The sequence below is a fragment of the Carettochelys insculpta genome, chromosome 2 (assembly GCF_033958435.1).
Source record: "Carettochelys insculpta isolate YL-2023 chromosome 2, ASM3395843v1, whole genome shotgun sequence".
NCBI lineage: Eukaryota > Metazoa > Chordata > Testudines > Carettochelyidae > Carettochelys > Carettochelys insculpta.
This window is the reverse complement of record NC_134138.1, coordinates 1,195,648-1,208,290: the sequence shown is the minus strand read 5'-3', so window position 1 is coordinate 1,208,290 and position 12,643 is coordinate 1,195,648. Positions and strand designations below refer to the sequence as shown.

At 59.6% G+C, this 12,643-nt stretch overlaps 1 protein-coding gene across 1 annotated transcript in view; it reads left to right on the top strand.

The window, feature by feature from the left end:
• EPPK1 (epiplakin 1) overlaps positions 1 to 11,863 on the top strand; it is a 35,193-nt gene extending 23,330 nt beyond the window's left edge. The window contains exons 8-11 of the mRNA XM_074986840.1: positions 29 to 1,597; positions 2,174 to 3,742; positions 8,609 to 10,177; positions 10,754 to 11,863. Coding sequence (XP_074842941.1) covers positions 29 to 1,597; positions 2,174 to 3,742; positions 8,609 to 10,177; positions 10,754 to 11,788 — 5,742 coding nt within the window. The 3' untranslated portion in view covers positions 11,789 to 11,863. The remainder of the gene's footprint in view (positions 1 to 28; positions 1,598 to 2,173; positions 3,743 to 8,608; positions 10,178 to 10,753) is intronic.
• Positions 11,864 to 12,643: the final 780 nt, after the last annotated feature.

Below are 12,643 nucleotides of genomic sequence, written 5' to 3'. Positions count from 1 at the left end.
CACCCTCATCACCGAGACAGAGGAAAAGAGCGGCCGAGAGGAGACAGCACCCGGCGGAGCTGCCGCTGCCACCGCCCCCTCTCCCCAGGACCAGCAAGCGGAAAACGCTCTCCGGCTCACCACCGTCGAGGTGTCCGTCGGCGAGTTCCGGGGGCGAAAGGTCACCGCATGGGAACTTCTCTTCTCCAGATACCTCTCGGAAGAGAAAAGGCAGGAGCTCCTGGAGAGGTACAGAGCAGGGACCGTGACGCTGCAGCAGCTGCTCAGAACCCTCACCACCGTGGTTGAGGAGACGGCAGAGCGAAGCAGCAAACTGAAGTTCTCCGGCCTCAGGAGGCAGGTGACTGCCTCCGAGCTGTTCAGCTCTGAAATTATTGACCGGAACACGCTGTCCGAACTCACCCAGGGCACCAAGACGGTGCAGGAGATCACGGAAATGGATTCCGTAAAGCGATACCTGGAAGGCACGAGCTGCATTGCCGGAGTCCTCGTGCCGGCCAAGGCAGACCCGGCCAAGACGGAGAAGATGAGCATCTACCAGGCCATGTGGCAGGGCATTCTCAGGCCGGGCACCGCGCTGGTGCTGCTGGAGGCTCAGGCGGCCACCGGCTTTATCACCGACCCGCTGAAGAACGAGAAGCTGTCCGTCGACCAAGCCGTCTCCGCCGGCCTGGTGGGCAGAGAGATTCACGAGAAGCTGCTGTCTGCAGAGAGAGCAGTGACCGGATACACTGACCCCTACACGGGAAGCAAGATCTCCCTCTTCCAGGCCATGAAGAAAGACCTCATCGTTAAAGACCACGGCATCCGCCTGCTGGAGGCCCAGATCGCCACCGGCGGCATCATCGACCCCGTGCACAGCCACCGGCTCCCCGTGGAGGTGGCTTACAAGCGGGGCTACTTCGACGAAGAAATGAACCGGGTCCTCTCGGACCCCGGCGACGACACCAAGGGCTTCTTCGACCCCAACACTCACGAGAACCTCACCTACATGCAGCTCCTCAGCAGGTGCGTCCCAGACCCGGACACGGGCCTCCTTATGCTTCAGATCATGCCCAAAGGCTCTGTGCTCTTCCAGCTCGATGAGCAAACGCGAATCTCCTTACAGTCCGCCCCTGCCGCCGTCAGCGTGGGACTCTTCCAGGGGCAGAGCGTGACCGTGTGGGAGCTTCTCTTCTCCAGATACCTCCCCGACCACAAGAGGCAGGAGCTTCTGAAGCGGTACAAAGCGGGGACGCTAACCATTCGGGAAATGACAACCATCCTCACCACCCTCGTCACCGAGGCCGAGGAAAAGAGCAGCCCAGAGCCCAGGCGCGTGAAAAGTGCCGGCACGCAAGAAGACCAGGCTGCCCATTCGCAGAGAGACGAAAAACGGGAAAAGGCCTTAAAGACTACGACAGTGGCCGGGCCAGTGGGCGAGTTCCAAGGGCAAGAAGTCTCTGTGTGGGATCTGCTGTTCTCCAGACACATCCCTGAACAGCAAAGACAAGAGCTGCTGAGGAACTACAAAGCAGGGGCGCTCACCATCCAGGAAATGACAACCATCCTCACCGCCACCGCTACCGAGACCGCAGGGAAAAGCGGCGAGCCGCCCGCAACGAAGAAAGAGAGGACGACGCCATCAGAGAAAGTCAAAGATGCCCCCTCCCGGGAAGCGCAGGAAACGGAAAAGGCCCTCAAGTCAACCCTGCTGGAGGTGCCGGTGGGCGAGTTCCGCGGCAGAAAGGTCTCTGTGTGGGACCTGCTCTTCTCCAAATACGTCCCCGAGGAGAAGAGGAAGGAGCTCCTGGAGCTCTACGGGGCCGGGATATTAACCACGGAACAAATGAAAACCATCCTCACCACCATCGTAACCAAAACAGAGGAGGAAAGTCACCGTCTACCGGGACACGGGGACAGCCCCAGCGCAGAGACCACAACCTCGGAGGAAGCGGAGACTCCCCGCTCACCGCACGACACACGTTTGGAAAACGCTCTGCGGTCGGAGACCGTCGACGTCGCTGTCGGGGAATTCAAAGGGCAGGAGGTCTCCCTGTGGGAGCTCCTCTTCTCGAGCTGCGTCTCTGAAGCCAAGCGACGGGAGCTCCTGAAGGAGCATAGCGCAGGGACGCTAACCGTTCGGGAAATGACAGCCATCCTCATCACCCTCATCACCGAGACAGAGGAAAAGAGCGGCCGAGAGGAGACAGCACCCGGCGGAGCTGCCGCTGCCACCGCCCCCTCTCCCCAGGACCAGCAAGCGGAAAACGCTCTCCGGCTCACCACCGTCGAGGTGTCCGTCGGCGAGTTCCGGGGGCGAAAGGTCACCGCGTGGGAACTTCTCTTCTCCAGATACCTCTCGGAAGAGAAAAGGCAGGAGCTCCTGGAGAGGTACAGAGCAGGGACCGTGACGCTGCAGCAGCTGCTCAGAACCCTCACCACCGTGGTTGAGGAGACGGCAGAGCGAAGCAGCAAACTGAAGTTCTCCGGCCTCAGGAGGCAGGTGACTGCCTCCGAGCTGTTCAGCTCTGAAATTATTGACCGGAACACGCTGTCCGAACTCACCCAGGGCACCAAGACGGTGCAGGAGATCACGGAAATGGATTCCGTAAAGCGATACCTGGAAGGCACGAGCTGCATTGCCGGAGTCCTCGTGCCGGCCAAGGCAGACCCGGCCAAGACGGAGAAGATGAGCATCTACCAGGCCATGTGGCAGGGCATTCTCAGGCCGGGCACCGCGCTGGTGCTGCTGGAGGCTCAGGCGGCCACCGGCTTTATCACCGACCCGCTGAAGAACGAGAAGCTGTCCGTCGACCAAGCCGTCTCCGCCGGCCTGGTGGGCAGAGAGATTCACGAGAAGCTGCTGTCTGCAGAGAGAGCAGTGACCGGATACACTGACCCCTACACGGGAAGCAAGATCTCCCTCTTCCAGGCCATGAAGAAAGACCTCATCGTTAAAGACCACGGCATCCGCCTGCTGGAGGCCCAGATCGCCACCGGCGGCATCATCGACCCCGTGCACAGCCACCGGCTCCCCGTGGAGGTGGCTTACAAGCGGGGCTACTTCGACGAAGAAATGAACCGGGTCCTCTCGGACCCCGGTGACGACACCAAGGGCTTCTTCGACCCCAACACTCACGAGAACCTCACCTACATGCAGCTCCTCAGCAGGTGCGTCCCAGACCCGGACACGGGCCTCCTTATGCTTCAGATCATGCCCAAAGGCTCTGTGCTCTTCCAGCTCGATGAGCAAACGCGAATCTCCTTACAGTCCGCCCCTGCCGCCGTCAGCGTGGGACTCTTCCAGGGGCAGAGCGTGACCGTGTGGGAGCTTCTCTTCTCCAGATACCTCCCCGACCACAAGAGGCAGGAGCTTCTGAAGCGGTACAAAGCGGGGACGCTAACCATTCGGGAAATGACAACCATCCTCACCACCCTCGTCACCGAGGCCGAGGAAAAGAGCAGCCCAGAGCCCAGGCGCGTGAAAAGTGCCGGCACGCAAGAAGACCAGGCTGCCCATTCGCAGAGAGACGAAAAACGGGAAAAGGCCTTAAAGACTACGACAGTGGCCGGGCCAGTGGGCGAGTTCCAAGGGCAAGAAGTCTCTGTGTGGGATCTGCTGTTCTCCAGACACATCCCTGAACAGCAAAGACAAGAGCTGCTGAGGAACTACAAAGCAGGGGCGCTCACCATCCAGGAAATGACAACCATCCTCACCGCCACCGCTACCGAGACCGCAGGGAAAAGCGGCGAGCCGCCCGCAACGAAGAAAGAGAGGACGACGCCATCAGAGAAAGTCAAAGATGCCCCCTCCCGGGAAGCGCAGGAAACGGAAAAGGCCCTCAAGTCAACCCTGCTGGAGGTGCCGGTGGGCGAGTTCCGCGGCAGAAAGGTCTCTGTGTGGGACCTGCTCTTCTCCAAATACGTCCCCGAAGAGAAGAGGAAGGAGCTCCTGGAGCTCTACGGGGCCGGGATATTAACCACGGAACAAATGAAAACCATCCTCACCACCATCGTAACCAAAACAGAGGAGGAAAGTCACCGTCTACCGGGACACGGGGACAGCCCCAGCGCAGAGACCACAACCTCGGAGGAAGCGGAGACTCCCCGCTCACCGCACGACACACGTTTGGAAAACGCTCTGCGGTCGGAGACCGTCGACGTCGCTGTCGGGGAATTCAAAGGGCAGGAGGTCTCCCTGTGGGAGCTCCTCTTCTCGAGCTGCGTCTCTGAAGCCAAGCGACGGGAGCTCCTGAAGGAGCATAGCGCAGGGACGCTAACCGTTCGGGAAATGACAGCCATCCTCATCACCCTCATCACCGAGACAGAGGAAAAGAGCGGCCGAGAGGAGACAGCACCCGGCGGAGCTGCCGCTGCCACCGCCCCCTCTCCCCAGGACCAGCAAGCGGAAAACGCTCTCCGGCTCACCACCGTCGAGGTGTCCGTCGGCGAGTTCCGGGGGCGAAAGGTCACCGCGTGGGAACTTCTCTTCTCCAGATACCTCTCGGAAGAGAAAAGGCAGGAGCTCCTGGAGAGGTACAGAGCAGGGACCGTGACGCTGCAGCAGCTGCTCAGAACCCTCACCACCGTGGTTGAGGAGACGGCAGAGCGAAGCAGCAAACTGAAGTTCTCCGGCCTCAGGAGGCAGGTGACTGCCTCCGAGCTGTTCAGCTCTGAAATTATTGACCGGAACACGCTGTCCGAACTCACCCAGGGCACCAAGACGGTGCAGGAGATCACGGAAATGGATTCCGTAAAGCGATACCTGGAAGGCACGAGCTGCATTGCCGGAGTCCTCGTGCCGGCCAAGGCAGACCCGGCCAAGACGGAGAAGATGAGCATCTACCAGGCCATGTGGCAGGGCATTCTCAGGCCGGGCACCGCGCTGGTGCTGCTGGAGGCTCAGGCGGCCACCGGCTTTATCACCGACCCGCTGAAGAACGAGAAGCTGTCCGTCGACCAAGCCGTCTCCGCCGGCCTGGTGGGCAGAGAGATTCACGAGAAGCTGCTGTCTGCAGAGAGAGCAGTGACCGGATACACTGACCCCTACACGGGAAGCAAGATCTCCCTCTTCCAGGCCATGAAGAAAGACCTCATCGTTAAAGACCACGGCATCCGCCTGCTGGAGGCCCAGATCGCCACCGGCGGCATCATCGACCCCGTGCACAGCCACCGGCTCCCCGTGGAGGTGGCTTACAAGCGGGGCTACTTCGACGAAGAAATGAACCGGGTCCTCTCGGACCCCGGCGACGACACCAAGGGCTTCTTCGACCCCAACACTCACGAGAACCTCACCTACATGCAGCTCCTCAGCAGGTGCGTCCCAGACCCGGACACGGGCCTCCTTATGCTTCAGATCATGCCCAAAGGCTCTGTGCTCTTCCAGCTCGATGAGCAAACGCGAATCTCCTTACAGTCCGCCCCTGCCGCCGTCAGCGTGGGACTCTTCCAGGGGCAGAGCGTGACCGTGTGGGAGCTTCTCTTCTCCAGATACCTCCCCGACCACAAGAGGCAGGAGCTTCTGAAGCGGTACAAAGCGGGGACGCTAACCATTCGGGAAATGACAACCATCCTCACCACCCTCGTCACCGAGGCCGAGGAAAAGAGCAGCCCAGAGCCCAGGCGCGTGAAAAGTGCCGGCACGCAAGAAGACCAGGCTGCCCATTCGCAGAGAGACGAAAAACGGGAAAAGGCCTTAAAGACTACGACAGTGGCCGGGCCAGTGGGCGAGTTCCAAGGGCAAGAAGTCTCTGTGTGGGATCTGCTGTTCTCCAGACACATCCCTGAACAGCAAAGACAAGAGCTGCTGAGGAACTACAAAGCAGGGGCGCTCACCATCCAGGAAATGACAACCATCCTCACCGCCACCGCTACCGAGACCGCAGGGAAAAGCGGCGAGCCGCCCGCAACGAAGAAAGAGAGGACGACGCCATCAGAGAAAGTCAAAGATGCCCCCTCCCGGGAAGCGCAGGAAACGGAAAAGGCCCTCAAGTCAACCCTGCTGGAGGTGCCGGTGGGCGAGTTCCGCGGCAGAAAGGTCTCTGTGTGGGACCTGCTCTTCTCCAAATACGTCCCCGAAGAGAAGAGGAAGGAGCTCCTGGAGCTCTACGGGGCCGGGATATTAACCACGGAACAAATGAAAACCATCCTCACCACCATCGTAACCAAAACAGAGGAGGAAAGTCACCGTCTACCGGGACACAGGGACAGCCCCAGCGCAGAGACCACAACCTCGGAGGAAGCGGAGACTCCCCGCTCACCGCACGACACACGTTTGGAAAACGCTCTGCGGTCGGAGACCGTCGACGTCGCTGTCGGGGAATTCAAAGGGCAGGAGGTCTCCCTGTGGGAGCTCCTCTTCTCGAGCTGCGTCTCTGAAGCCAAGCGACGGGAGCTCCTGAAGGAGCATAGCGCAGGGACGCTAACCGTTCGGGAAATGACAGCCATCCTCATCACCCTCATCACCGAGACAGAGGAAAAGAGCGGCCGAGAGGAGACAGCACCCGGCGGAGCTGCCGCCGCCACCGCCCCCTCTCCCCAGGACCAGCAAGCGGAAAACGCTCTCCGGCTCACCACCGTCGAGGTGTCCGTCGGCGAGTTCCGGGGGCGAAAGGTCACCGCGTGGGAACTTCTCTTCTCCAGATACCTCTCGGAAGAGAAAAGGCAGGAGCTCCTGGAGAGGTACAGAGCAGGGACCGTGACGCTGCAGCAGCTGCTCAGAACCCTCACCACCGTGGTTGAGGAGACGGCAGAGCGAAGCAGCAAACTGAAGTTCTCCGGCCTCAGGAGGCAGGTGACTGCCTCCGAGCTGTTCAGCTCTGAAATTATTGACCGGAACACGCTGTCCGAACTCACCCAGGGCACCAAGACGGTGCAGGAGATCACGGAAATGGATTCCGTAAAGCGATACCTGGAAGGCACGAGCTGCATTGCCGGAGTCCTCGTGCCGGCCAAGGCAGACCCGGCCAAGACGGAGAAGATGAGCATCTACCAGGCCATGTGGCAGGGCATTCTCAGGCCGGGCACCGCGCTGGTGCTGCTGGAGGCTCAGGCGGCCACCGGCTTTATCACCGACCCGCTGAAGAACGAGAAGCTGTCCGTCGACCAAGCCGTCTCCGCCGGCCTGGTGGGCAGAGAGATTCACGAGAAGCTGCTGTCTGCAGAGAGAGCAGTGACCGGATACACTGACCCCTACATGGGAAGCAAGATCTCCCTCTTCCAGGCTATGAAGAAAGACCTCATCGTTAAAGACCACGGCATCCGCCTGCTGGAGGCCCAGATCGCCACCGGCGGCATCATCGACCCCGTGCACAGCCACCGGCTCCCCGTGGAGGTGGCTTACAAGCGGGGCTACTTCGACGAAGAAATGAACCGGGTCCTCTCGGACCCCGGCGACGACACCAAGGGCTTCTTCGACCCCAACACTCACGAGAACCTCACCTACATGCAGCTCCTCAGCAGGTGCGTCCCAGACCCGGACACGGGCCTCCTTATGCTTCAGATCATGCCCAAAGGCTCTGTGCTCTTCCAGCTCGATGAGCAAACGCGAATCTCCTTACAGTCCGCCCCTGCCGCCGTCAGCGTGGGACTCTTCCAGGGGCAGAGCGTGACCGTGTGGGAGCTTCTCTTCTCCAGATACCTCCCCGACCACAAGAGGCAGGAGCTTCTGAAGCAGTACAAAGCGGGGACGCTAACCATTCGGGAAATGACAACCATCCTCACCACCCTCGTCACCGAGGCCGAGGAAAAGAGCAGCCCAGAGCCCAGGCGCGTGAAAAGTGCCGGCACGCAAGAAGACCAGGCTGCCCATTCGCAGAGAGACGAAAAACGGGAAAAGGCCTTAAAGACTACGACAGTGGCCGGGCCAGTGGGCGAGTTCCAAGGGCAAGAAGTCTCTGTGTGGGATCTGCTGTTCTCCAGACACATCCCTGAACAGCAAAGACAAGAGCTGCTGAGGAACTACAAAGCAGGGGCGCTCACCATCCAGGAAATGACAACCATCCTCACCGCCACCGCTACCGAGACCGCAGGGAAAAGCGGCGAGCCGCCCGCAACGAAGAAAGAGAGGACGACGCCATCAGAGAAAGTCAAAGATGCCCCCTCCCGGGAAGCGCAGGAAACGGAAAAGGCCCTCAAGTCAACCCTGCTGGAGGTGCCGGTGGGCGAGTTCCGCGGCAGAAAGGTCTCTGTGTGGGACCTGCTCTTCTCCAAATACGTCCCCGAGGAGAAGAGGAAGGAGCTCCTGGAGCTCTACGGGGCCGGGATATTAACCACGGAACAAATGAAAACCATCCTCACCACCATCGTAACCAAAACAGAGGAGGAAAGTCACCGTCTACCGGGACACGGGGACAGCCCCAGCGCAGAGACCACAACCTCGGAGGAAGCGGAGACTCCCCGCTCACCGCACGACACACGTTTGGAAAACGCTCTGCGGTCGGAGACCGTCGACGTCGCTGTCGGGGAATTCAAAGGGCAGGAGGTCTCCCTGTGGGAGCTCCTCTTCTCGAGCTGCGTCTCTGAAGCCAAGCGACGGGAGCTCCTGAAGGAGCATAGCGCAGGGACGCTAACCGTTCGGGAAATGACAGCCATCCTCATCACCCTCATCACCGAGACAGAGGAAAAGAGCGGCCGAGAGGAGACAGCACCCGGCGGAGCTGCCGCTGCCACCGCCCCCTCTCCCCAGGACCAGCAAGCGGAAAACGCTCTCCGGCTCACCACCGTCGAGGTGTCCGTCGGCGAGTTCCGGGGGCGAAAGGTCACCGCGTGGGAACTTCTCTTCTCCAGATACCTCTCGGAAGAGAAAAGGCAGGAGCTCCTGGAGAGGTACAGAGCAGGGACCGTGACGCTGCAGCAGCTGCTCAGAACCCTCACCACCGTGGTTGAGGAGACGGCAGAGCGAAGCAGCAAACTGAAGTTCTCCGGCCTCAGGAGGCAGGTGACTGCCTCCGAGCTGTTCAGCTCTGAAATTATTGACCGGAACACGCTGTCCGAACTCACCCAGGGCACCAAGACGGTGCAGGAGATCACGGAAATGGATTCCGTAAAGCGATACCTGGAAGGCACGAGCTGCATTGCCGGAGTCCTCGTGCCGGCCAAGGCAGACCCGGCCAAGACGGAGAAGATGAGCATCTACCAGGCCATGTGGCAGGGCATTCTCAGGCCGGGCACCGCGCTGGTGCTGCTGGAGGCTCAGGCGGCCACCGGCTTTATCACCGACCCGCTGAAGAACGAGAAGCTGTCCGTCGACCAAGCCGTCTCCGCCGGCCTGGTGGGCAGAGAGATTCACGAGAAGCTGCTGTCTGCAGAGAGAGCAGTGACCGGATACACTGACCCCTACACGGGAAGCAAGATCTCCCTCTTCCAGGCCATGAAGAAAGACCTCATCGTTAAAGACCACGGCATCCGCCTGCTGGAGGCCCAGATCGCCACCGGCGGCATCATCGACCCCGTGCACAGCCACCGGCTCCCCGTGGAGGTGGCTTACAAGCGGGGCTACTTCGACGAAGAAATGAACCGGGTCCTCTCGGACCCCGGCGACGACACCAAGGGCTTCTTCGACCCCAACACTCACGAGAACCTCACCTACATGCAGCTCCTCAGCAGGTGCGTCCCAGACCCGGACACGGGCCTCCTTATGCTTCAGATCATGCCCAAAGGCTCTGTGCTCTTCCAGCTCGATGAGCAAACGCGAATCTCCTTACAGTCCGCCCCTGCCGCCGTCAGCGTGGGACTCTTCCAGGGGCAGAGCGTGACCGTGTGGGAGCTTCTCTTCTCCAGATACCTCCCCGACCACAAGAGGCAGGAGCTTCTGAAGCGGTACAAAGCGGGGACGCTAACCATTCGGGAAATGACAACCATCCTCACCACCCTCGTCACCGAGGCCGAGGAAAAGAGCAGCCGAGAGCCCAGACGCGTGAAAAGTGCCGGCACGCAAGAAGACCAGGCTGCCCATTCGCAGAGAGACGAAAAACGGGAAAAGGCCTTAAAGACTACGACAGTGGCCGGGCCAGTGGGCGAGTTCCAAGGGCAAGAAGTCTCTGTGTGGGATCTGCTGTTCTCCAGACACATCCCTGAACAGCAAAGACAAGAGCTGCTGAGGGACTACAAAGCAGGGGCGCTCACCATCCAGGAAATGACAACCATCCTCACCGCCACCGCTACCGAGACCGCAGGGAAAAGCGGCGAGCCGCCCGCAACGAAGAAAGAGAGGACGACGCCATCAGAGAAAGTCAAAGATGCCCCCTCCCGGGAAGCGCAGGAAACGGAAAAGGCCCTCAAGTCAACCCTGCTGGAGGTGCCGGTGGGCGAGTTCCGCGGCAGAAAGGTCTCTGTGTGGGACCTGCTCTTCTCCAAATACGTCCCCGAAGAGAAGAGGAAGGAGCTCCTGGAGCTCTACGGGGCCGGGATATTAACCACGGAACAAATGAAAACCATCCTCACCACCATCGTAACCAAAACAGAGGAGGAAAGTCACCGTCTACCGGGACACGGGGACAGCCCCAGCGCAGAGACCACAACCTCGGAGGAAGCGGAGACTCCCCGCTCACCGCACGACACACGTTTGGAAAACGCTCTGCGGTCGGAGACCGTCGACGTCGCTGTCGGGGAATTCAAAGGGCAGGAGGTCTCCCTGTGGGAGCTCCTCTTCTCGAGCTGCGTCTCTGAAGCCAAGCGACGGGAGCTACTGAAGGAGCATAGCGCAGGGACGCTAACCGTTCGGGAAATGACAGCCATCCTCACCACCCTCATCACCGAGACAGAGGAAAAGAGCGGCCGAGAGGAGACAGCACCCGGCGGAGCTGCCGCTGCCACCGCCCCCTCTCCCCAGGACCAGCAAGCGGAAAACGCTCTCCGGCTCACCACCGTCGAGGTGTCCGTCGGCGAGTTCCGGGGGCGAAAGGTCACCGCGTGGGAACTTCTCTTCTCCAGATACCTCTCGGAAGAGAAAAGGCAGGAGCTCCTGGAGAGGTACAGAGCAGGGACCGTGACGCTGCAGCAGCTGCTCAGAACCCTCACCACCGTGGTTGAGGAGACGGCAGAGCGAAGCAGCAAACTGAAGTTCTCCGGCCTCAGGAGGCAGGTGACTGCCTCCGAGCTGTTCAGCTCTGAAATTATTGACCGGAACACGCTGTCCGAACTCACCCAGGGCACCAAGACGGTGCAGGAGATCACGGAAATGGATTCCGTAAAGCGATACCTGGAAGGCACGAGCTGCATTGCCGGAGTCCTCGTGCCGGCCAAGGCAGACCCGGCCAAGACGGAGAAGATGAGCATCTACCAGGCCATGTGGCAGGGCATTCTCAGGCCGGGCACCGCGCTGGTGCTGCTGGAGGCTCAGGCGGCCACCGGCTTTATCACCGACCCGCTGAAGAACGAGAAGCTGTCCGTCGACCAAGCCGTCTCCGCCGGCCTGGTGGGCAGAGAGATTCACGAGAAGCTGCTGTCTGCAGAGAGAGCAGTGACCGGATACACTGACCCCTACACGGGAAGCAAGATCTCCCTCTTCCAGGCCATGAAGAAAGACCTCATCGTTAAAGACCACGGCATCCGCCTGCTGGAGGCCCAGATCGCCACCGGCGGCATCATCGACCCCGTGCACAGCCACCGGCTCCCCGTGGAGGTGGCTTACAAGCGGGGCTACTTCGACGAAGAAATGAACCGGGTCCTCTCGGACCCCGGCGACGACACCAAGGGCTTCTTCGACCCCAACACTCACGAGAACCTCACCTACATGCAGCTCCTCAGCAGGTGCGTCCCAGATCCCGACACTGGGCTTTATTTGCTGACGGTGGGGTTAGACTGATTTAAAGTTGTATTTTGTTGTGCTGCTGTTGTCCTTTGTTTTTATTTTTGAATAAATGGCATTCTTATGCCTTTGTCTCCACTCATTCTGAGTAACAGAATCTTTTTCTTTTTTGGTTATGTTCCCATCCCAGTCTGCTGGATAAAGGTGTGAATGAGATTTCTTATGCTTATGAACCACTTTTTCCCAGGTCTCTCAACTCGTTTGCTGTAGAAAGCCGTGTTATTTGTCGCCGAGGTTGCCAGGATATGAGTTCCTTGTATTCCGTAGTGCTGTGCAATGTGTGCGACACTCCTGAGTAACACAACACGTTGTGACGGCTGTGGAAATCAAAGTTGCTCACCATAAGCTGGGTTATATCAGAAATATTTGGGTCTTCTCTTTACAGTTTCTGCTCAGGGTAGTGCTGGAACTGAGTTCCAAAGCTGATGAAGGTCAGTTTTGAGGCTCATGAGCTGAGGCATATATGGCCTTTTCCAAGACTTGGAACCGGAATAGCTGATTTGGGTCAGAAGTATCAGCAGAGCTCGGTGAAGGCCGGAGCAGGAATGGCGCTGGGATTGAAGGAGCACTGCGGTGCATTGGCTGCGCTGAATGGCAGAGGGCTGCACAGCATTGGCCTGCACTGTTCTTGCTGATTTCACAGAACCACAGAATCCCAGGGATGGAAGGGAGCTCAGGAGGTCATCTAGTCCAGCTCCCTGCTTCGAGCATGATCAACCCCCACTAAGTCATCCCAGCCAGGACCTTGTCCAGCTGGGACTTAAAAACCTCAGGGGATGGAGAATCCACCACCTCTCTAGGCAACGCATTCCAGTGCTTCACCACCCAGCTGGTGAAGTAGTTTTTCCTAAT